Source organism: Phascolarctos cinereus, unplaced genomic scaffold, assembly GCF_003287225.1.
Source record: "Phascolarctos cinereus isolate Bilbo 61053 unplaced genomic scaffold, phaCin_HiC Scaffold_8;HRSCAF=390, whole genome shotgun sequence".
In the NCBI taxonomy this organism is placed as follows: Eukaryota; Metazoa; Chordata; class Mammalia; order Diprotodontia; family Phascolarctidae; genus Phascolarctos; species Phascolarctos cinereus.
In genome coordinates this window covers 61846081-61870911 of record NW_027556291.1, presented here as the reverse complement: position 1 = coordinate 61870911, position 24831 = coordinate 61846081, and the positions used below count along the sequence as shown (strand labels likewise).

Genomic DNA, 24831 nt, shown 5'->3' with positions numbered 1-24831 from the left:
TAAGCCAGTCACTTCCCCTCCCTGGCCTCAGTTTCCCCCACTGTAAACTGAGGAGACTGAACTAGATCCCTTCAGTTCTAAAATCTTTGGTTCTATGGTCCCATAAAGAACCAATTCACCCTATTACCCAGCCAAGGAAGATCAGGAAGGCTTTTCTTGGGTTATATTTCAAGCCAAGCCTGCTCACTATACAATCAAGCAATGGGAGGGAAAGGGGGCAACATTTTTCTAGCACCTTGGTCAAGGTCCCCTCCCTTATTTTCTCCTGGGCCCAAACCTGCTTACACAAGAGTCTTCCTTGCCATTTCACAGCTCAGCCACTCCTACTATGCAATAAGTTGCTATCATAGTACCACTGACTTAGAGTTGGAAAAGATTGTCTAGGTCTTCTGGTTCAACCCCCTTATTTTACAGAAAAGGAAACTAAGGCAAAGGGAAGTCAAGTGACTTGCCCACAATCATAGATCTAGTGCTGGAAGGGACTTCAGAGGTCATCTTTTGCTTTACAAGGGAGGAAATTGAGGCCCAAGGAGGAGTGACTTGCCCAAGGACATACCTAAGGACCAAGATCTAGAACTAGAAGGAACCTCAGAGGTCAACTAGTATAACCTCCTCGGTTACAGAAGAGGAAACTGTGAGGCCCAGAGAGGGAAAGTGATTTAGCCGAGTTTATTCAGGTTAATAAGTAGCAGAGACAGGTCCTCTGACTCCAAAGCCAACGCCTTTCTTCTCAGGTAGGACAGTGCCCAGAAAAACCAAAGGTCAGAAAGCTAAGACACTTGTGCCTATTCTCTCCTAGTCCCCACTGTGCCTGCCAGCTGATATCTGGATCGGGCAAATTATCTTTAGGAATGTTCAGCATGTATCTTGTTCAAAATACCTACCCAGAATCCAGTGGTTTAATGAGCAGCCTGACTCTGTGTTCTATTTAATGAGCACTGGAATAAAATGGCTCTTTGAGGGCCACAAAAGGGCAAGGTCTAGAGGAGAAACCATCTGCAAACACAGTGATGAAAGTGACATAATTCCTAATAGGGCACAGGTCAGTAATGATTCAGAGGCCAGGGTCTCACCACTGGTCCTCTACAGTTCCTCCACTTCCTGGTGCCCAATTAGCAGGACACAAGTACCTGAACTGATGATTTCTGTTCTCCTGCCAACAAACCACATGTGACCAAGTGTTTCCAGACACACTTCTCTTCTTTTCTGTGAGCTTGATGTGGCTTACCAAGAAGAAATTTGACACTAGCAATTATAAACTGGGGTTATTCATATACAAATGAGCTCTCTTCCCATAAGAGAAGAAGCAACATGCCATCCATGGGAGCATTTTAAGCAACAGTTAGTGGGTAAGGAACACAGACTAGAGGACTCTGAGGTACCAGTTTCCTTTTCTCAATCCCAGCAGATCTTAAAGACTAGAAGGGAGAGAATGTAGAGGAGGCATCTGGAAGAGGAGGGAGGTCTATGTACCCAATTCATGTGGCCCGAAGTCTTCCAATGCCATCAAACTAGAGCTCTAGTCTCAAAGGCTATCTTAAAATACTCCCCACAATGCCCAGAAGTACAGAGCATTTGATCTTCCTACAGTTCTAGTTTATATACTCATTAGATATGGCTCCTTATACCAGAAATTGGGAGCCCCAGGATGAAATTTTCCTCATGAAAACCAGTTCAACTTTATATTTATGATCCTAGCAAGATGAATTAAAAAAAACTTCAATGCAACAAAAATAAATAAATGAATAAAATAAAAAAACTTCAATGAAACATAGCAACCAATGGGCTAGTCATCTGAAAAATACAGTCAAGGAAAGGGAAATGCCATGAGTCTAAGAAACATTTTTCTCCTGTGAATTATATTTTAAAGGAAAGAAAGCAAAAGTGCTGTCTTTAGATGTCCAATGAGAAATTAAGGGGCAGCTAGGTGGCACAGTGGATAGAGTACCGGCCCTGAAGTCAGGAGGACCTGAGTTCAAATCTGGCCTCAGACCAAACACTTGACACTTACTAGCTGTGTGACCCTGGGCAAGTCACTTAACCCCAATTGCCTAAAAATTAAAAAAAATTTAAAAATTTTAAAAAAGAGAGAAATTAAGATTAAGCTATAGCAGCATAATTTTTGGATTGGGATGAAAGTGAACAGATACCTTGGATAGATTGGGGCCATGATGCAAATAACTATGTTCATGGGATGACAAGTCAAGAAAAAGGTATCTTCTATTTATCGTGAAGAATAGAGAGAAAAATTCTCTTAATAGGCAAAAGAGCTATCAGAAAAACAGTGCCTAAAAGACCTTGGGAGATGGGGAAATGGAGAAAGATGGGGGGAAATGGACTCTGTGCATTTTCAGTCACAAATAAGATCACAATTTAGAGATGGAATGAAAACAACTTAGGTCACTGAGTCCCCAGCCCCTCATTTTACAGAAGAAGAAATTGAGACACAGGAAGGAGAAATAGGATCAGAATTTAGCACATCTATTCCAACCCCTAATTTTATAGATGAGGAAGCTGAGGCCCGAAAGGATTTAATTATTTGTCCAGGGCAGGGGTGGGGAACCTTCGGCCTCTAGGCCACATGTGGCCCTCTAGGTCCTCAAATGTGGCCCTTTGACTGAATCCAAACTTCACAGAACAAATCTGATTCAATCGGATTCAGTCCAAACTTTTAAGACACCTACGCAAGATTTAAAATGAAAGTGTTTTGTGTAGAAAAATAGACTGCATGGTCCAAGAGAAAGAGAAAGAAGATGGTCCCTCTCTTTTCTCAAAGGATCTTTATCTCTAGTATTCAGGGGGTAAAGAACATAGAACAGGGAAGGGAACAGAATTAGGTCAAACTCGGCTAGAAAGGTTTTACAGAAAGGTTTTTGAGGAAGGAGAAGCAATGTGGTACAATGGATAGAGCACTGAACTTGGAAATGGGAAAATGTAGCTATGAATCCCACTTCAAACACTTACTAGCTGTATGACCCTAGACAAGTCACTTCACCTCTTGGGCTTCAATTTCCTCCTTGACAAAACGAGGAGGTTGCACTTAATGACCTTAAAGGTCCCCTCCAGTTCCATATTTATGATCCTTCATGTGACCCTAGACAAGTCACTTCACTTCTGTGATGCTCAATTTCTTCATCTATAAAATGAGGGGCTCAGACTCAATGACCTTTAAGGGACTCTCCAACTCCAAATTTGTGAACTTATGAAAAACATAACCAGCATAAGCAGTTACAGACCAAAGAGAGACTGTCACAACTCCAAACGACCAAAACACCATGGAGGCACTGAAGGGGATGAGCAACAGGAAAAGAATGAAGACTAATGTGGTATTTTTTTTTTGGTTAGGCAATTGGGGTTAAGTGACTTGGCCAGGGTCACACAGCTAGTAAGTGTTTGGTCTGAGGTCAGATTTGAACTTAGGTCCTCCTGACTCCAGGGCCAGTGCTCTATCCACTGCGCCACCTAGCTGCCCCTAACATGGCCAGACTTGATGTTGTGGCAGTATCCAGAGTCAAAGGGGGTCCAGAGAATAGAAATAAAAGTGACTAGAAGGAAAGATGAGAGATGCTATGGGAGAGGGTTAAGAAGAGGTGAGATTGGGCAGCTAGGTGGCACAGTGGATAGAGCTTCGGCCTTGGAGTCAGGAGGACCTGAGTTCAAATCCAGCCTCAGACACATAACACTTCCTAGCTGTGTGACTCTGGGCAAGTCACTTAACCCCGATTGCCTCACAAAAAAAAAAAAAAAGAGGTGAGATGCATCAGCTTCCAAGCTTCAAAAAGACCACCTCTCTCCCAGCAGGCCTGCTCAGCCCAGCTCTTCTGTTTGGGCAGCTCCAATGCCCTTCAGCTGGACTCAAAGGCTGCATCCCAAAACAATGGCAGGCCTTTGTCTTCTCTGGTTTGTCTTTATATAACATATACATCAGCATATGTATATATCACCTCCTGTCCTGGAACAGAAGCTATTTATATCTAACGGAAGCTCTTTGTGGGCAGGGATTGTTTCATTTTGTCTTTCTATCTCTAGTGCCTAGTACAGTGCCCGGATTTAATAAATGCTGGTTGGTTAACGAATATCTACAGAATGTAAGCTCCCTGAGAGCAGAGACTGTTTTTGTTTTTGGCTTTTGTATCCCCACTGCTTGGTGCTTAGTAGGCTCTTAATAAATGTTTTAATTGATTAGTTATATATTCACACAGGACTGGTAGCCCTGCAAGTTAGTACAATCTTTCTAGAAAACAACTTAGCAAACATGTAACACAGGTGATTTCAACCTGTTACTATGGTATAATAGTAATAATATAATAGTAATCTCTAAAGCTCATAACAGTTTACAAAGTGCTTCCCCCTGCCCCTCAAGCCACACTGTGAGGTAGGAAGCAAAATTATTATCGCTCACATTTTACAGATGAGGAAACTGAGGCACAGAGGAAAGCTAAATAACTCTGCCACCGTCATACAACTCATAAGTGGTGGAGCTTGGAGTTAAAACCAACTCTTCTGACTCTGAGGCCAGTCAATGGAACTGAATGGAATTTGAATTCCACTATTAGGAATACAGTCTAAGTGTGTATAGAATAATTTTACATATATACATCTATTTGTGTCTAATGATAGCCATTTGGAGGGGGGGAAAGAATAAAAGAAATTTACATGATAACTTTGTTGTACATTTGGAGGGAATAGTAAGTTGTACATGATTGATTTGCAATTTCACATACAATCATCTTTTTTATTGTACTGTTATGGAAATTTTGTTCTGTGAATTAAAAATAAAATATATTTTTAAAAAAGAAAAAAAAAAGAAATGCAGTCTAAGGACACCATTAGAGAAAATATGACAAACCATAGTTACACAAGGAGACTCAAAGTTGAGTTCTAGGGAAAGACCAGAAGCCACCTAATGTCTAACGATGGAAGAATTAGCAGGCTGAATAGTAGAGCCACATATAATGTACACTATGTCACCATGAAGAATGACCAATACAAAGACAAAAATATGGAGAAGTCTATGGGAAAAGATGCATTTTGGATAAAGCAAAAGTAGGTGTTGCTATTCAGTCCTTTTCAGTTGTGTCCAATTCTTCATGACCCCGTTTGGGTTTTCTTGGCAAAGATACCAGAGTGGTTTGCCATTTCCTTCTCCATTTTACAGATGAGGAAATTGAGGCAAGCAGGGTTAAGTGACTTGCCCAGGGTCACACAGCTAGTAAGTTTCTGAGGCCAGATTTGAATGCCAGAAGATGAGTCTTCCTGACTCCAGTCCAGCACTCTATCCTCTGTGCCACCCAGCTGCCCCTTATACTAACTAGAGCTATATAAAGAAATAGTCATTATTTCAACATACAGTCCTAAGGATCAGAAGAGGTCACAGTGTTAGTTATTAACTTACACCTGGCATGCGTGTATAATTTATTTTTGATTGTTGGCCCATTCTCCCTCTCTCTCTAATTTTCAGTCTCTCTCTATCCATGGATTCCTTCCCTATTGCCTATAAACAAGCCCAGGCATCTCCTACGCTTAAAAACCCTCATTAGAACCTACCACGCCCTGTCCCATATTTCTCCACCCTTTTCACAGCCAAATTGTACTGGTTGCCTCTACTTTACTCCTCATTCACTCCTCACGGTTTTGCAATCTTCTGAGCTCATCACTCAACTGAAACTGTTCTCTCTAGAGTTTACCAAAGATCTCGTAATTGTGGAACCTGATGATCTTTTTCAGTACTTCCTAATCCCTCTTGACCTCTCTATAGCATGTTGACATTGTCAAACACTCTTCTCCTCCTGGGTATTCTCTCCTCTCTGGATTTTCGATGAAACCACTCTCTCTGGGTCCTCCTCCCAACTATCTGAGCAGTTCTCAGTCTCCTTTCCTAGCTTATTATCCATGCCATACCCCCTAACTATGAGCGAACCCCAAGGGTTGGTCCTGAGCTGGCTTTTCTTCTGTCATTATACTTTCTTTCCATGATGTAATCAGCTCCTGTTGCTTGGATTCTCCTCTCTAGACTTCCCTGCTCTGGAGGGCCAGCCCTCACCCATCTCCTGAGCTCTAGTCCCAAACTGCCAGCTTTCCACTGGAAATGGATAACTGGATGTCTCCTAGGCATCTCCAACTCACTTAAGTCCCAAATAGAACTCATTATCTTTCCCTCTCCTTCCATTTCTGTTGAGAGATCCTCCATACTTTCAGTCACCCAGGTTCCTCCTTGTCCTTCAGGCACTCAGAGCCATGCCTGCATCTTTAGTCTCCTTCATCTCTCACATCCAAGTCTTAGCAAATCTACTTCCACAACACATTTCAAATCGAGCTTTTATCCATCCCCATGGCCACCGGAATGATTCAGGTCCTTATCACCTCTCCTCTGCATTACTGCAACAGCCTCTTCATTGGTCTCCCCACTTACAAGCTTTCATTTTTCCAATCCACCCTTCACACATAGCTGCCAAAGGTGATTCTACTCCCTGGCTCAAAAAGCTCTAGTGGTGGGGCAGCTAGGTGGTGCAGTGGATAGAGCACCGGCTCTGAAGTCAGGAGGACCTGAGTTCAAATCCAGCCACAGACCAAACACTTGACACTTACTAGCTGTGTGACCCTGGGCAAGTCACTTGACTCCAATTGCCTAAAAAAAAAAAAGCTCCAGTGACTCCCTATTGCCTTTGGGATCAAATACTGGCCTTCCCAACCTGACTCCAACCTACCTTTCAAGTGGAATTTCCTATCACTCCTCTGTATGCACAATATGGTCCAGCCAAACTGGAATTCTCACCATGCCTTATAGAAAACACAATAGTCCACCTCCTAGCCTTACACAAAACACAACAGTCCACCTCCCACTTCTGGGTCTTTGCACAGGCTGTCAACTATGCCTGGAATGCACTCCTTCCTCACTTCCACCTCTTGAAAATCCCTGACTTCCTTTCAGAGCTCAATTCAAGCATTCTCTCCTACACAAGGCCTTGCCTAATACATGCCCAGTCCCAAATTACTTTCTATTTACTTTGTGAATTCTTGCAGGTAAGTTGTCTTCCTTAGTAGAATGTTACTCCTCAAAGGCAGGAGTTGTTTCATTTTTCTTTTGTTCACCCTGAATCTAGCATTTATGCGAAACATAAAGAATCTAAAAATATTTACTAATTGACTGATTATATATTTTGGATTGATTTACCTACATAGGTTATTTTCCTCTAGTAGAACAAAGTCCATGACGGCAAGCACTGTTTTGTGTTTGTCTCTGTACCCTCAATGCTTGGTATATAGTAGGTATTTTAATAATTGCTTAATGCCCATCCATTGGGGAATGGCTGAACAAGTTGTGGTATATTAATGTAATGGACTACTATTGTGCTGCAAGAAATGATGAGCAAACGGACTTCAGAAAAACCTGGAAAGACTTATATGAACTGATGCTGAGTGCAGTGAGCAGAACCAGGAGAACATCATACACTGTAACAATCACATTGTGCGATGACTAACTTTGATAGACTTAGCCCTTCTCAGCAATGCAAGTAACCAACACATCTCCAAAAGTCTCATGATGGAAAATGCTGTCCACATCCAGAGAAACAACTATGGAGTCTGAATACAGATTGAAGCATACTATTTGCTCTTTTTTCTTTCTGTTTTGTTTTGTTTCCTCTTTCTTGTGGTTCCTCCTATTGGTTCTAATTCTTCTTTAAAACATGACCAATGTGAAAATATGTTTAATAGAAATGTATAAGTAGAGCCTATATCAGATTGCATGCCATCTTGGGAAGGGAGGTGGGGAGGGAGGGGGAGAAAATTTAAAACTGAAAAGCTTATGGAAGTGAATGTTGAAAACTAAAAATAAATTAATTTTAAAAATTGCTTAAAATTTATTGATTAAACAGAGGCAGACAGGGTCATACATTATATGCTTGGTCCCACTTTAGCCACTGCATGGAGAAGATTAAGGTAGGAAAAGTTTAAGTTAAATGCTTAAGCTCATTTAGCAAGTCGTAGGCAAACTGAGGTCAAAAAACTGAGTTCAGATGCCTAGAAATTGTTTAGTCTGATGCCCCACACTATCTTCGTCGAGCCCCCTAAAACCTGTGACAACTGAAGATAGAAACATTCTCTGATTTCTTTCAAAATAATGGATGGACAAGTGAGCAAGTCTACGTGAAGAATTTTGTAAAGCCTGAGTGTCAGTTTCCACCATTGCCATCTCCAATCAGGAACGGGAATCCTCTGTGCTCTAGAGGACAGAGAGGAAATAAGGAACTGCCTGGTTGAAATGGTGATGGGGGCAGAAAAATGGGACAGAAATGATGGTTGAGGGGCAGCTAGGTGGCACAGTGGATAGAGCACTGGCCCTGGATTCAGGAGGATCCGAGTTCAAATCCGGCCTCAGACACATAACACTTACTAGCTGTGTGACCCTGGGCAAGTCACTTAACCCCCACTGCCCAACCAAAAAACAAAAACAAAACAAAACAAAGAAAAAACAAGAAATGATGGTTGAAATGGGAGCAGGGAAAGAAAATTGAACACCTACTAATTCCCCAGTCCATTGGATTCTTCTTAAAAACAAAATTATTGCAGTGATTCCCAAACCTTGTTTTAGGATATACTAGCATATCACTAGTTGCCTCAAACAATACCCAAAAAATTCTCTGACATTTCAATCTGTATTAATTTTGTTTTCATTTGTTTGTTTTTTGGCAAGTCAATCGGGGTTAAGTGACTTGCACAGGGTTACACAGCTAGTAATTATTTTTAAAACTAGGTAATTAAGCACTTTTAAAAAGGTGTCAGCTACAGCAGGACATTTTATAACTCTAGAAAACTCGGGGGCTGAGTGTTACTGACTTGAGGGACAGAACAAATAGTCACAGGCAGCTAAGTGGATAGAGCACTGTAGTCAGTAAGACCTCAGCTAAAATCTGGCCTCAGATACTTACTAGCTGTGTGATCATGGGCAAGGTCACTTAACCTCTGGTTGAGATCTTGGCTTTAATCTTGGTTGTATGAACTTGTTCAAGTCATCTAACCCTGGCAATTACACGAGATAAAATAGATAACCAAGTACCTAGAAGAGAAAAGGTTTTTTGCATGAACAAAATCAGTGCAACTAAGATTGAGCTATAGATTAAGAAAAATCTTTACTTCCAATATCTTTGACAGGAGCCTGATATCCAAGATATTTAAGGACCCAACACAAATACGTAAAACCAAAAGCCATTCCCTCAACAGATAATGTTCAAAAGATATAAACAGTTCTCCAAAGAAGAATTGCAAATTTTGAAGAATAGGAAAGATTTCTTCAAATCACTAATAAAAGAAAAGAAAATTAAGTCACTCAATCCTTCAGAGCCTCAGTTTTTCTCCTCTGTAACATGAGAATAATAATCACTTCCTCCCTCACAGGGTTGTTATGAGGCAAGCCTAAATTGCTATAGAAACATGACATGCTATCATCATAATTTTGCATTGGCTGAGAACCCAACACTGTATTAGGTGAATGGATACAGAAGCAACTTCAAAGATATGTTCCCTGTCCCAAAGGGCTCAGGTCTAAGAGGGATATATTGACATGAATATACAAAGAACCAAAGGGGATTTCATAACGAACAGACATCCAGAATAGGATCTTGTTAAACACTCAAGACTAAGGACATATAACTGGGCCCCAGGGAGACCACATTAGACAGATCAAGTTAACGCATCAGGTAGTCTTTACAAAAACACACAGTGAGATGATCTGGAATCACTTTCTTCAAGCCTAGAAATCCCAAATTTGAGGAAGAATACCTCAACCAAATAAGAACCTAAGACTTAGCACTTGTCCTAGAAGTACAGGCCTGATGCTCGGGGGAACAAGGCTATGTATGTACTAGAGATTCAAAATCAGGAAGTCACAAGGCACCCTATGCCACTGACTCGCCCAGTGATATCTCATCCTTTAAGACAATTTCTCCCATCTGTAAAATAGTACTTAACCATGAGAATTGTATTGGTAAATGTTTAACAACCAGCTTTCCATAGGAAGAAAAAAGTTTGCAGGCAACACTTTTAAGTTTAATCTGCATTATTAACACTTTCTTAAGTCTAAACATTTTCCTAAGTCTAGACAATCAACAAAGCAATAAATCAAGCCCCAATTTAAGGTTTCTGAAGTACTAAAAATTTAACAATCAGCTCCCCAGCTGGCTCCAGCACATCCCAGTATAACCATGCCCATTGTTCCTATAAGAAGACTGGGGAAAATAAACAAGATCTTAGACATTTTGCAAGGAGTTTGACAATGTGCTGGCACAGTATTTCCTGATCATGAACCCTCAAACATTGCAGCCTGGATTTTGACACAATGTCTTGCATGCAGCAGTTCAGCAATTATTTGCTGGATGAATAGATGTATGATAGCATAGTTAGAACTATCACTTAAGAAGACAAAGTGGACCAGACTATAGAATGTTGTATAAATATTGTCAGACATGGCCTATGGGTTGACTGGTTTCACTACAGAATTTTTTTTCTTTTTCTTTTTCAATCTTTATCACAAGGGCAGACTTGCTGGGGGAGGGGGAGGTTTGGGAGGGTGAAATAGATAATAATCAGACATAAATGTGATATAAAAACAAAGACACCAATAAAATTTTAAAAAGGGCTTCTGGGTGGGCAGAAAAATGGGTTTAGGCCAGCATCTTATACCATATGCCAAGAAAAGTTCCAAGTGGGCCTAAATAGGAAAAGCCACATCAAAAAAAATTGTTTTAAAAAAATAGATGAGAATAGATGGCCTTTCTTTTACATTTCATACTCTTTCATGACTATGGTTAGGAGAAGAAATTACAACCAAACAAGGGACAAAGGAGATCATAAAAGAGAACAGGGACAACCTCAATTACATAAAACTAAAAAGCTTTTGCATGAATAGATAAGGAAAACTGGTAGCTGGGAAAAAGAGCTTGATGACAAATATCTCAGATAAAAGTCTGGTAGGCAAGATATATAGGCAACTAGCCATTCTCCAATAGGTAAGTGGTCAAAGGATATGAATAATTTCCTAAAGAAATACAATCCAGCAATAACAATCTAGCAATGACAATCTAGAAATATAATCTAGCAATAACAATATGAAAAGACACTTCAAATCACTAATAAGAAATATGAAAAGTTGGATACAACAATATTCCGTTGGTAGAGCTCCAAATTAATCCAACCATTCTCAAAATCAACTTGGAAATACGTCCCCCAAGTTACTATTCTTTGATTCAATGATCTCACCACTGGGCACATAACCCAAGGAGGTCAGTGTCAGAAAGAAAGATCCCATACATAACCAGGATTCACAGCAACGCATAGGTTCATCAATTTAAAGCTGAAAGAGACCTAAAAGGGCAGTTAGTCCAACCCTCTTATTTTACAGATGAAGAGGTGGGGCCCAGAGAGAGGCTAAACTTGCTCAAAGTTAAATAGCTGAGTTGGGATTGTTTGGGAGTAGCAAAAAACTGGATACAAAAGAGATGCTGTTCATTAGGAAATGGCTAAACACATTGTAATATATGAATGTGATGGAATATTAACTATTGTACAGTAAAGAAAACTCATCTTCATGTGTTCAAATCCGGCCTCGGACATGGACTAGCTATGTGACCCTAGGCAAGTCACTTAACACTGTTTGCCTCAGTTTCTTCACCTGTCAAATAAGCTGGAAAAGGAAATGGCAAACCATTCCAGTACCTCCGTCAAGAAAACTCCAAATGGGGTGACAAAGAGTTGGCCACAACTGAACAACAACAACAAAAACCATAAAAAAAGACAAATTACGAAGAATTCAGGGAAATCTAGGAGGACTCGCATGAAATGATATAGAGCAGAACAATATACACACAATGACTGAAACAGTGTAACTGAAAAACAACACTAAAGGACAATAAAAATCAGTTCAAACACAAGGATCATTGGGAGGTGATCATAGGTCTGAAGGCAATGGAATATTTTTGAAGTACTCTAAGAAACAAGGAATACAATAGATGCAGAGAATCCTGGGAAGATTCCTATGAACTGATGCAGAATGAAATGAGCAGGACAAGGAGAAGAATTGACATAAAGACCACAGTAATGTAAAGGGAAACAACTAGAGACCACAGAACACTTGATCAATGCAGTGACCAATCATGACTTCCAAGGACAATGAAGAAAACGTAATGACCTCCTCTTGGAAAGAGGCGATGGCCTAGAGGTACCAAATGAGACTTATGTTTTCAGACAAGGCTAATGTTTCAGTTGATTTTGCTTGACTATACTTGTCATCTGGGAAGGCTTCCAATGGAAGTGGGGAGGGGGGAATTCTAACTATAAAGAACATCAACAAACCATCAGAAAATATATAGAAAATAAAAAAGGTCAGAAAGGGACATAAATGGCAATTAACATTAGTGTTAAATTTAATATATACTTTTTTTTCCAAAACAAAGTATATGTAATACGTTTACAGTTTTATATACAATCCTCTTTTCTGTTCTTTGTATGTTGAAATGTTACTGGAGGGGCAGCTAGGTGGCACAGTGGATAGAGCACCGGCCCTGAATTCAGGAGGACCTGAGTTCATATCCGGCCTCAGACACATAACACTTAACTAGCTGTGTGACCCTGGGCAACTCACTTAACCCCACTGCCTAGCCAAAAAAAAAAAAAAAAAGAAAAGAAATGTTACTGGATATTTAAGTTCACAAGAAAAGCAGAACATTTAAAAACTTTTTAAAAATAAAATGAGGTGAGTGGATCTCTACAATTCCTTCCAGCTCCAACTACATTGGTAGGGGGTGGGGGAGTGGGGGGAAGATCATATATCATAAGACAGTAAATCTGCAAGGAACCTCAGAGATCATGAAGCCCATCCCTCCCCCACCCCTGCCCCCGCCCATTTGACAGATGGTCTTGGAAGAATATACTAAAATACATGGGTACTAAGCATCAGAATTTGAACCCAGGTCCTCAGACTCTAGACCTAGTGCTCTTTCCACTGGACCACACTGCCCCAGAACGTGCTTCTTTCCTTTTGGCAGAAAGGCGATGGATTACAGGAGTGAAATGTTACCTACTCTATGAAAGGATTTTGCTTAACAGTTTTTTTTGTTTGTTTTTGTTCAAAGTAAGGCTACCTTGGGGAGGGAAACCATTGGTAAATGATTATGGCATAAAAAACAAAAGATATCAATAAAACTTTTTAATTTTTAAGTCGTGATTACCCCCAAGTCAGAAAATAATTTTTAAAACCCTGTTCTTAATATTGCTTGTCCTTTAAGAGATCTTTCACACACACACACACACACACACACACATATTTCTGCCTCCTCCTTCTAGGCAGAGGATACAGCAAGTGTGAACTTACTACAGGCTAGCTTGTGGGAGCTGGTGGATCAAGTGACCTGAAGATATAACTGGAGGAAGGCAACCCCCTCCCCCTACAGCCCCCACCCTCTCCAAAGGACTCCCGGCTCAGGAACCCCTAGGTGTGGTCCTGCCCTTGTGTTTCCCCTAGGCCCCTAATGTCCAGCTTCAGTTTCAGCTGTTGCCAAAATAATCACCAGACACTAAGTGGAGAGAGGGGGAGATAGCCAGCCAGGATCCAGATCACAGGAGCCGAGCCTCTGGGGCAAACAACTCTATTTCTATCCTGTGCCTGGCAGGAACACATCTCAGAGGCCCTTGGAGGCTCTGCATCTGTTCTCAGCAGTAGGAAAGGGCTCTGACACGGAGACACGATGGGGGGGTGGGGGTGAAGGGTTAGGAGGGACAGCCAGGGAGCAAGGGGACAAACTGGGCCTTAAAGGGGTTGGCTACCTGCCCTGTCTGAAGGAGAAACTGGCCAACAAAGAGGACAGAGGCACTTCTCACTGGTTTGTGCCCCTTCCACTTCCTTTGGCGTTACTCACAAAGGAAAGGCTGGGAGAGAATATCTGGTCCAACCCTCTCATTGTCCAGATGAGGAAACTGAGGCCCCAAGGGGGAATGGGACTTGTCTCATGGATCAGTATCAGAGCTGGGGCTTCCAACTCCTGGTGCCCACAACCAGCTAGGGATGCTGCCGACTGAACGTCAAGCTGAAGCCAGGCCCCTGGCTGACCTTCCTGGACATGCTCACTTGCCAGGGGCCCATATCCAGATAGGATGCCCTCTGATCCTTGCCATCTGCTCTCCGAAATAACACTCCTGCCTAGAGAGTCTGAGTCTAGAAACAGCTGATAGGGGTTGTTTCTTTTCATGAATGACTTTTTTGTTAATGAGAGGAAAACAGAGAAAAAGAGGGTTGGCGAAAAATTACCCTAGAGAGCCCACATTTCCCGTGGATGACCTCACTTCCCAAGAAGTCCTCACTGAAAATGGGTGGCCTCACCCATCTGCACTTGATACACCACCTGTCACACCGACAGCCATTTGGGGGGGTGGGGAAGGATCAGGGTCCAGAGCCAAGAGTTCATCCATGTGGGTAAACTCCTTCCACCAGGCAGGTCTGAAATTCATTTTCAACTTCAGAGAATTTGCAAGTTGCCTGAAAGGTTAAGTGACTGGCCCTGGGTTACACAGCCAGACACAGGACTTAAACCTCCTCCAGTCTGCAAAGCCTACCCCCTACAAGCTCTACTGCTCACCTTTTCACTATTCTGTCCTTTTTGTTTTATAGCTGTTTCTCTCCCTTTATGTATCAAGTGAGGGATCTTCCCTTAAGGTGCTACTTTTAAAATCTACTTTGTAGATATTTTATATTTCATTTCCTGTGTATCTGTCATTTTCCACCAATAGAATGAAGGCAGGCACTGTATCTTTTTTTAAATCTTTCTACAATTTTCTCAGATAAGGTTTGAGTATCCAAGATACATAAACAATTAACAAATATGTATATATGCATACATACATATTTTATATATGTATATATCCATTGTTGTTTTCTTGTTGAGTCCTTTCAACTCTTCATGACCCCATTTGGGGTATTCTTGTGAAAGACACTGGAGTGGTTTGCCATTTCCTTCTCCAGTTCATTTGCCAGATGAGGAAACTGAGGCAAATAGGGTCAAGTGACTTGCCCAGGGTCACACAGCTAGTAAGTGTCTGAGGCCAGATTTGAACTCCAGAAGATGAGTGTGACTTCCCTTGCTGAACCAATGAATGGGAAAGACCAGGGACCACTCACCTAGTTTTACAGATGGGGAAACTGAGGCAAAAGAAATGGAAGGCAAATACTAACAAGGACACAATTAGCAAGGGCACAATTAGCAAGAATCCTTCTCCCTTCTTTGCACCGCAGTGCTTTGGAAGCCCCCAGACACTAATCTTGCTTTCCTCCTTGATTACTACATCACCGTTTGACTTTAGGGTCTTCTCTGTCCTTTTCCCCTCTGCCCACATAGGGTGGCTACGAAAGTTATCCTTTCCCCCTTGTGATTTCAACATATCATGGGGCAACAAAAGAAATTAAATGGGAATTTGGGGGGAGTTTTACAGAAGCCGCAGATGACACAGAAAAAGTTTAGAAACTCAGAAATGCATAAAATATATGTATAGTATTGTATGATATCAATATATTTTATCTTTTAATATATATTAATTCAAATAATTCAAATTTCCTCTCTGGTACAAAGGGAGGACCAAAAAACATTTTACACAGATTTTCCAGATCAAAGGGGCACCGTGCCCCTAACCCCCATGATGTGGAAGGGATAACTATGTATGTGTGTGTATGTGTGTATGTATATATGTGCACATATATACATATATATACATATATATATATATATGTATATATGTGCACATATATACATATATATATATACAATCTCATTTGATCCTCACAACAAGTCTGGAAGGTAGGTGCTACTGTTTCCCCTACTTTACAGATGAGGAAACTGAGGTAGAGAGGTTAGATGATTTACCCAGGGTCACAAAGCTAAGAAGTGTCTAAGGCTGGATTTGAACTCGGGACTTCAACTATAAAAAACAATGTAGCACAGTGCATAAGAGTCCAGCCCGAGTCAGAAAGGCCTTGGTTCAATCCCATGACTCATACATCCTAGCTGTGTGACTCTAGATGACACTTGAAGACTTTGCAGTTGTAGAAGGTTAATGGTACAGATGATGAGTGGCCTATCCAAATGGGTGGGAAGAGGTCAGGACACATGACTATAGAATCTAACTCTCTTATTTTACAGATGGAAAACTGAGGCCCAAAGAGGTTGTGACCTGCCTGGGGTCTCCCATAAGACCCTAGATCTTGAGTTAGAAGCAATTTCAGATGGGGCTGCTAGGTGGTGCAGTAGATAGAGCACCAGCCCTGGATTCAGGAGGACCTGAGTTCAAATCCGGCCTTAGACACATAACACTTACTAGCTGTGTGACCCTGGGCAAGTCACTTAACCCCATTTCCTCCCAAGTCTCCCCTTCTACAGAAGAGAAACTGAAGCCTAGGACATTCAAGAGACTTGTCCAAAGGCCTACCTAGATCCCAGATCTAGAGCTGGGAGGGGCCTGCAGAGGCCAGTTAATCCAAGTTCCTCACTGTACAGGGGAGGAAACTGAGGCTCAGAGAGAAGGGAGATGACTTCCAGAGGTGACACAGGAAGTCAGCTTTAAAGGTAACATTTGAACCCAGGACTTCTGCCTCCTGAGCCAATGTGCTATCTACTGTCCCACTGTACTTCTTCCTTAGCCTGAAATAAAGACAGCTTTTCTTCCCTTCCTGCCCTTGAATCTTGTAACTTCAGAACATCTCTTTCCCCACATAGGCTGAGAACCAGAGCAGTCTTCCCCTGGATCCTTCTCCAGCATATTTTTGTATGGAGTTGGCTGCTTTCCTCTCTCCCCCCACCCCAACAACAGCTCATTTCCTGCACCAGGAGTTGAGAGTCAAAGAAACCAGCTCTGTATGACCGCATGTGTCCCAGGTGCATGGGACAGTGAGCCAAAGCTGAGTAGTTATTCACCCTACCCTGTCCCATCCTGGCCCATTCCCCTTCCCCCCCCCCAAAAAACCAAACCCCAATCACCAGCCCTTACTTCATGAGGCAGACATGGGACCCTGCCATACAACAGCTTACTAGCTGCTGGAAGCTGACATGCAGGCAAGGATGCCTAATGACAACAAACATGGAGAGGTCCCTCAGAAATGGCCAGTTCAACCTCAACATTAGGAAGCCTACTATGTGAACGGCTCCCAAAATATACATATACACACACACACACACACACACACACACACACGGAGGGGGATGAAGGGAGGGAGGGGGGAGAAGAGAAGGGAGGAAGACACAGAGAGAGGCGCAAAGACATAGAGAGAGGGGGAGACCCAGGGAGAGGAGAGGAGAGGAGGGGAGGAAAGAAGAAAGAGGAAGGGGGAGAGGAAGAGAAGAGGGGAGGGGAAAGGAGGGTGAAGAGAGAGAAGAGGAGAGGAGAAGGGGAGGAAGAGAGATAAGAGGGAAGAGGGGAGGGGAGGAAAAAAGAAGAGAGAGGAAGAAGAGGAAAGGAGGGGAAAGGAGGGAAGAGAGAGAGGAGAGGGGGAGGAAGGGAATAGGAGGGAAGGGGAGAGAGGAGGGGAGGGAAAGGGGGGAGAGAGAGGAGAGGAGACAAGAGGAGAGGAAAGGAAAGGGGGAGGAGGGGAGATAGGAGGGATCAGGAGAGAGAAAGGAGGAGGGAGAGAGAGGAGAGGAGAGGAGAAAGGGAGGAGGGGGAGACAGGAGAGATGAGGGGAGGGGAGGAAAGAGGAGAAGAGAAAGGAAGGGGGAGAGGGAGAGAAGACAAGGGGAGGTGAAATGAGGGGAGGAGAGGAAAGAGGAGAGGGGGAGGAGGGGAGATAAGAAGGATGAGGGGAAGGGACAGAGAAGGGGAGAAGGGGAGAAAAGAAGAGAGAGGAAGAGGGAGAGGGAGAGAAGAGGAAGGGAAAGGAAAGGAGGGGGGAGAGAGAGAAAGGAGAGGGGGAAAGAGAAAGAAAGAGAAAAAGAGGAAGAAAGAGAGGGAAAGAGAGAGAGGGAAAGAGAGGGAGGGAGGAAAGGTAGGGAGAGAGGGAGGAAGAAAGAGAGAAAGAGAGGGTGAGAGAAAAGAAGAGAGGAAGAGAAAGGAGGAGAGAGGGGGAAACGGAGAGGGAGAGAGGGAGGGAAAGAGAGAGGGAGGGAGAGAGGGAGAGAGACAGAAACATACCCAGAGAAAAACACACACACACACACACACAGACATAGAGAGCAGGCTTCTGAGTCAGAAAAGCCTGTATTCCAATCCTGCCTCTGACTCCTCCTGGCTATGTGACCCTCACTGTTCTAGGCTGCTCTCTAAATCCAGAAGATGCTGAGAGCAGGTGCTGACCCATACTGTAGAGGGAGCCTCCAGAGAGAGGGTACAGGGTGACAGTCAGAAGAAGGGAGATAGAAACTGTGATGTCACTGATTAAAGGCAACTCCCATAAGAGGAAAGGCCAATCCCATAGCAGATCTGGCCCTTAAGCCTAGAGTTGCCTAGGGGCACTCAGAGGTTAAGTGACTTGCCTAGGATCACACAGCCAATATAAATCTTCCTGGCTCTGAAGCTGGCTTTTGCCTGGCATAGGCACTCTCCAGCCTAAATCTGTCCTCTGAGTTTTAACTTCATATCTCCAAACCGCCTGCTGACACCTAAAATTCAACTGGTTGCAAAAATATACCTGCCCCATCCTCCCAGCATCCCTCCCTGCAGTTGAGGGCACCATTTAGCCTCCCAGTCCCTTCCTGCTCCCTGAAGAACCAATCAGTGGCTGAAGGTGTCTGTTTCTGCCTCCCCAATGTCTCCCCATCAGCCCAGCCCCCTTGTCAAGGCCCTCATCACCTGGCCAGCCATGGCCTCCTAACTGATCTCCTGGCTTTGCCCTTTCCTGTCTCAGATGCACCCTTCACGCAGCTGTCAAAATGGTCTTCCTAAAGCAAACATTCAACATGCTCATTGCCTCTACCAGAAAATGCACTCTTGAGGCTCACCCTTATGGCCTTCTGCCATCTGGCTCCAACCTTTGGGGTAGGGCTGCTAGACTACAGGAGCCCATCCAAATCCCCACCCTTGCCATTTCAATTCTCTGGGCCTCAGTTTCCTCATCTGTAAAATGAAAGGGTTGCACCAAGTGGTTTCTTGGTTCCAATATAGACTAGGACCAATGAGCCTCCCCTTGGGAGGGGAGCAGATATTCATCACTCCCCCTTCACATAGGGTTATGTTTTGAATAGAATGGGAGCTTTTTGAGAGCAGGGGCTCTTTCACGTGGATGTTGCCTCAGGGCCTAAGACATCCTCGGCACCAGGCACACAGAAAGCACAGATTCCAGCCAAACTGGGCTGCAGGGCCATTCCCTGCACCTTCACACAAGCTACCATCCCCCCCGCCCCCATTCAGTAGTCAACAAGTATTCATTAAGTCCCCTAGCTTGGACTGGGCTCTGCCCTGCTTCTGGCCTCCCCCAGAATCCTAACTCTCTTCAAGGCTCCGCTTAGATGCCACCTCCCTGAAAAAGCCTAGATCCTTTGCTCCTCCTTTGTGCACACACTTGTCAGATCCCCAGATCCTTTCTAATTTCTATCCAAATGTCCCTGACGGCAGAAACTGTCATTTTTCATCAGCAGCTCGAAGACAGGGCTATGTACACAGGACCACAGGTTTTGAGCTGGAAGGGGCCTGGCAGCCAAGTAAGTAAGCTTCATTTTACAGAGAAGGAAATTGAGGCCCAGAGGAGACACAGGTAGCAAGTGGCAGGTCTGGGATTGGAACCCCAGCCCTCTGCCTCCAAATCCATTAAACCACCTCCCTAGTAGGCACTCAGTAAATAAATCTTTGTTGTTTGGTCCTCAGAATCCAAATTCAGTATGTGTTACCTCACTCCAATTAACTGAAAATAAGTGAAACCCACACAGACAAGCCATAGAAGGAAGACAAGAAACCCTGTACTGCCACCTCCTCTTCCAAGAGCAGCATACACACACACACACACACACACACACACACACACACACACACACACACACACACTCCCGGGGCCAGGTAATCAGTGTCTTTTCTGAGGCAAAATCACTAGCAACCAGGGCACTCCATGATGTGCCTAGAAATCCCCACAAGCAGCTAATACCTGAGGAAATGTCTTTCTCTTTACCTCCTCACAAGCCCTCCAAGATAGTAAAAAATAAATGATAACCATCTGGGAAAAGGAAAGAGCTCTTAACCCCAAACCTACTATTAAAAGTATGGGGCAGGGGGAGATTGGTGGAGAGGAGAGGGGCAGGGCAAGAGCCCTGATTTCACTGGCATAGGGCACTCCTGGGTGAGGAAATCCCTTCCACCAATGCAGGTGGGCACTTCCTCTGCAGCCATCAGTCTTAGTCTAGAACACAGAGATCAAGGGACTTGCTTGGGGAAACACAGCCAGGATGGGCCAGAGATGGGACTTGAACTCAGGGCTTCCTAGCTCTGTGGCTGACTGTTGCCTCAGTAACAAGAAATGTTATTCCTGAAAGCTATGAAGTGCAAACCAAATGCTGAGAGAGTAATTCACAATTTGGACCCAATGGATTAATCTTCCTTTACACTTACCAAATAATTCTCCCCAGAAGCCACTGCCTTCAGCCTTTGGCTGGATGATACCATCACACACACACACACACACACACACACACACACACACACACACACACACCCCCCAAGCCACCTCCTTCAAGGAACCTCTGGCAATCCTCACCCAAAGCGACCCCGATCCCTCCCAGCTGGGCCAGTCTCTTGCCCCCCACCCCTACCCCCAGTTCCAGAGGCTCTGATCCTCGGAGTTCCCACAGCGCTTTCTTTGCATTTCTCTCCCTGCACATCCCCACTGGCATCGGCTCTTACACAGAGCCTAGTAAGGGAGAGGATTTGCAAGGCGCCAAGTCTTCTCTCCAGCTAGACAGTATATTCCCGGCCCTCCTGGAAACTGCCTGTAGCCTTCCCTACCAGCCCCTGGCCTAGACAGTGTACTTTCTTGCCCTCCCAGGGCTTGCCTCTAGCCCTCTCCCACAGCCCCCAGGCTCCCCAGGGGTGGTTAAGAAAGAAGTAGGCACTTGCGTTAAGTGCAGCTCTGAATGAATGACAAAGGGCACCTCAGGGATAGTGGCCCGGGCAGACCTTCCAAGGCCAATGGAAGAAGGTTCAGCTTCTCTGGGGAGGGGAGGGAACGGACGGGTCAGCACCTAGGCTGGGTGGGAGTCCTCAGGCTGCCCAGGCGCAAGCCAGCCAACTCACATGCATCATGGTGACCAGGTGGCAGGGGTTGAGCAGGTAGATGACGGTCTTGGTGGCGAATTTGAAGCCCACCTCCACGCCGAAGGTCAGGCACAGGGCCACGAGGAGCAGGTTCTTGAAAAGGCTCTCCTTGGCCGGCTGCGGCGGCGGGAGGCGGGGGCAGGCCCCTCGACCTCCTCCGTCCTCCTTCGGCTTCCACAGGAGATGCCATAGGGCCACTAGGATCTCCAGCACAGCCAGGGCCAGGAAGGCCCCGCTCTCCAGCAGCCGCTGCTTCCACGAGAGGAACGCGGCACAGTCGGGGCCCCCGTTGCCTTCAAAGCTGGGGTCTACGCCCCCATAGAGCCAGTCCAGGAGGCTCTGGTGGCTGTACCTGGACATGGTCTTCTTCTAGGGCAGTTCTGCTTGACCACCCAGGAGCGAACGGGACAGGCTGAAACCGAGAGGCTCAGGAGCCGGCTGGATGTCACATAGGAGGGCGACCCCTCCCCTCGAGTCACTGGGACTCCCGAGCCAAGGGGCACATGGGAGGCTTCAGGCCACGGGCCCGGGGGTTTCCGGCTGTTCCAGAGCCCCCCGAAGTCTCAGGCTCCGAGTCCCAGCCGTAGGAGCGAGCAGCGCTGCCGATCCCCGAGCAATCTGAAAGGAGAGGACAAAAAGCCAATGTGTTCGAGTCCCGGGGAGGAGGCAACTGCACTTGGAGGGAAAGCAGCAAGCAGGCAGACAGGGAGGGCGGGCTGGGGAGCCCCGGGGGAGGGAAACAGGGGGCGGGGGGCGGAGGGGCGCGAGAAGTAGGCAGAGAGGGAGCTGGAGGGGAGGGAGGGGGGAGGGAGGGAGGAGGGCCCACCCGGGGAAACCAAAGGAGGAGAGGCGGGCCGACGAGAGAGCCGGGGCGGGGCGGGGCGGGGAGCGACTGAGAAGGTGACACCAGGAAGGTAGCAGCGCGGAGGCCGGCCAGGAGGGGAGCCCAGTGGCGAGGGGGCAGGACTACGCGGCTTTTACCGACGCACCACGGGCGGCCGGCCGGGAGGGAGGGCTCCCCTGCTCTCACAGCCTCGTGGTGACCGCCAACTTCCCTGGGACTGCCCTCTCCCGGCAACCGAAAGAAGGCCCCCTGTCCTCCCGCTGCCCCGGCCCAGGTAGAGCCTTGGAGCAGCCCCCCCCCCCCGGCTCCGCCCCCCGCCGGGACAGCCGCCCTCCCCAGGGGCAGCAAGCACGGCCCCGCCCGTCGGGACCGCCCCCCTCCCCTCCTCTCCCCGCCCGCGGGGAGGGGGCCCCCGCGGGGGCGGGGCGGGGCCGCGGGGGCGGGACCAGCTGCGGGCGCGTCCCCTCCCCTGCGCCCTCCCCCAGCCTTGGCGCTGCATCCCCTCTGCAAACCTGCTGCTGCCCACTCCCCCGGCCGTGGGAGGCGGGAGCGGGGTTCCACTGCATGCGCCCCCGCTCCGGCTCTCCTCTAGGGTGCAACCCCAAGCTAGCGCCATGGAACCCAGCTCACCACCCGCCCGTAGCTCCTCCGGCTCAGATCCGGGTGCCGGCTTCCTTTCCCGCTCCACTCCTCCAACCGACCGCAGCCCCGGCTCACGGCTCCTCCTCCTCCTCCTCCTCCAACCCTCCTTCTCCTTCTCCCCCCTCCTTCTTCTTCCTCCTCCTCCTCCTCCCCTTCTTCCTCCCTCTGCTCACAATCTCACTCGCTTCCTCCTTTTTCCCCTCCCTTTCTCCCCACCCCTCCTCCACCCCCAACCCCAACCCTCCCCCTTATTCCTCTCTGCTCAGTCTTCCATCTTTCCCTTCCTTTCTCTTTCCCCTTCAGCACCCACCCGTGGTCTCTGCCCCTTTTCCACTCCCTTCCTCTTCTCTTCACTTCGCCTACACCCCAGCCCCCCTTCCTCCCGAAAAATCATCCTCCATTCCTCCAGATCCTCTTTCTCGGGTTCTCTGGCTCCTTTGCTCAGCCACCTCTTCCTCCTCTCTCTCCGTCCCCCTTTGCTCCTTTCTCCCTCCCTAGTACCTCTCCTCCTCTAACTAGGACTCCACGTGTGCAGCGCTCCCCTCCTGCAAAACCCTGCTCCACATTCTCCTCCTCCGCAGCGTGGTATGGTGGACGGAGCCCTGGCTCGAGGCAGAGGGCCCGGTTCAAATCCCACCTTCGATGCTTAGTACCTGTGTAACCTAAGGCAAGCCACTTCACTCCCAGGGCCTCAGTTTCCTCGGTAAAAATAAGGTGGGCGACGAGGGTGCTTCTGAGTCCCTGGCAGCTCCGAGTCCACGATCTTGTGATCCGTCACTAAAGTTGCCCAGAGCAATTGGTCCACTGCAATTAGACAGTCAAGAAATAGTTGGTGTCTGCATATGTAGTCCTGTGCAGCCGTGACAAAAGTCAGAACTGAAAGGGACCTCTGAGACTGGTGGGTACGACCCAACCCTAAACAAGAACTCCCCTCCCCCCTCCAAGGCACCAGCTGATTTCATCCTGTTTTGCTTGGAGACCACATATTGAGGAACACCTACCCCTCACCTCCTGAGGAAGGTTTTGGGTTTCTTTTTTTTTTCTGCTTGTTTGTTTAGGGTTTTTTGTTTTGTTTTGTTTTGTTTTGTTTTTTCCTGACCTCAAGGCTGAACACTGCCCCCTCTGCCTCTGGTTCTGCCCTCAGGGGCCAAGGCAGACAAGTTGTATTGGTAGGCACAGACCTGTCTGTGATCCAGGAGAAGCCAGCTCTCAAATCCTCCCTAAATCTGTGCTTTAGACTAAACATTACCTGTTCCCTCTCCCATCCTTCCCATGAGAACTTAGCATACAGAAAAGAACACTGGTTCCCGAGTCAGAGGATCTGTCAGTCAGGCAGAAAGCATTTATTAAATACCTACTGTGTTCCAGGCACTGTGCTAAGGAATGCAAAGAAAGAGAAAAGGCAGCCCCTGCCCTCTAGCTCAGTCTAGTAGGGGAGACAATAAACGAAGTATATAAGGGATAAATAAGAAATAATTATCAGAGGGAAAGCACTAGAATTAAGGGAGACGGATGGGGAAAGGGTTTCCTGAGAAGATGGGATTTTAGCTAGGACTTGAGGGAAGCCAGGAGGCCAGGGTGAGGGAGGAGAGCATTCCAGGCATGGGGAATGGCCAGAGAAAATGACTGAGTCAGGAGATGGAGGGTCTTGCTCCTGGAACAGCCAGGAGGCCTGTGTCACTAAGTCCAAGAGTATATGGGGGGTGGGGGGGAAGTGTAGGTTAGAGAAGACTTTGAACTGCTGGGGGTTTGTATTTGATCCAGGAGTTGATAGGGAGCCCCTGGAGTTGATTGGGGAGGGGGGGAGGCAGGGAGGGTTACCAGGTTGGACCAGTGCTTTAGAAAAATCACTTTGGTGGCTGAATGGAGGATGGACTGGAGTAGGGAGTGATGGGGAGAGACCTGAGGCAGTCAGACCTACCAGTAGGCTATTTTAGTAGTCTAGGCCTGGGGTAATAAGGGCCTGCACCAAAGTGTTGGCAGATTCAGAGGAGAAAAGAAGGTATATTGGAGAGATGAAATTGACCAGCCTTGATAAGAGAATGGGAGAGTGGTTGTGAAGGGTGACAGATAGTGAG

At 46.1% G+C, this 24831-nt stretch overlaps 1 protein-coding gene across 4 annotated transcripts in view; it reads right to left on the bottom strand.

Annotated features, from left to right (window-relative positions):
* The window catches only part of TMEM164 (transmembrane protein 164), a 129452-nt gene extending 105819 nt beyond the window's left edge, over positions 1-23633 (bottom strand). Inside the window, exons 1-2 of one of the 4 annotated variants that reach the window (XM_020967259.2) lie at positions 23407-23633; positions 21247-21885 (exon numbers count right to left, since the gene is read on the bottom strand). In XM_020967259.2, the coding sequence (XP_020822918.1) occupies positions 21247-21627 (381 nt within the window). In that variant the 5' untranslated portion in view covers positions 21628-21885; positions 23407-23633. Of the gene's footprint in view, positions 1-21246; positions 21979-22256; positions 22361-22741; positions 22832-23406 lie in introns of those variants that run through there. The other 3 variants (XM_020967255.2, XM_020967258.2, XM_020967256.2) reach the window with 3 other exon arrangements.
* Between the last annotated feature and the right edge of the window lie 1198 nt (positions 23634-24831).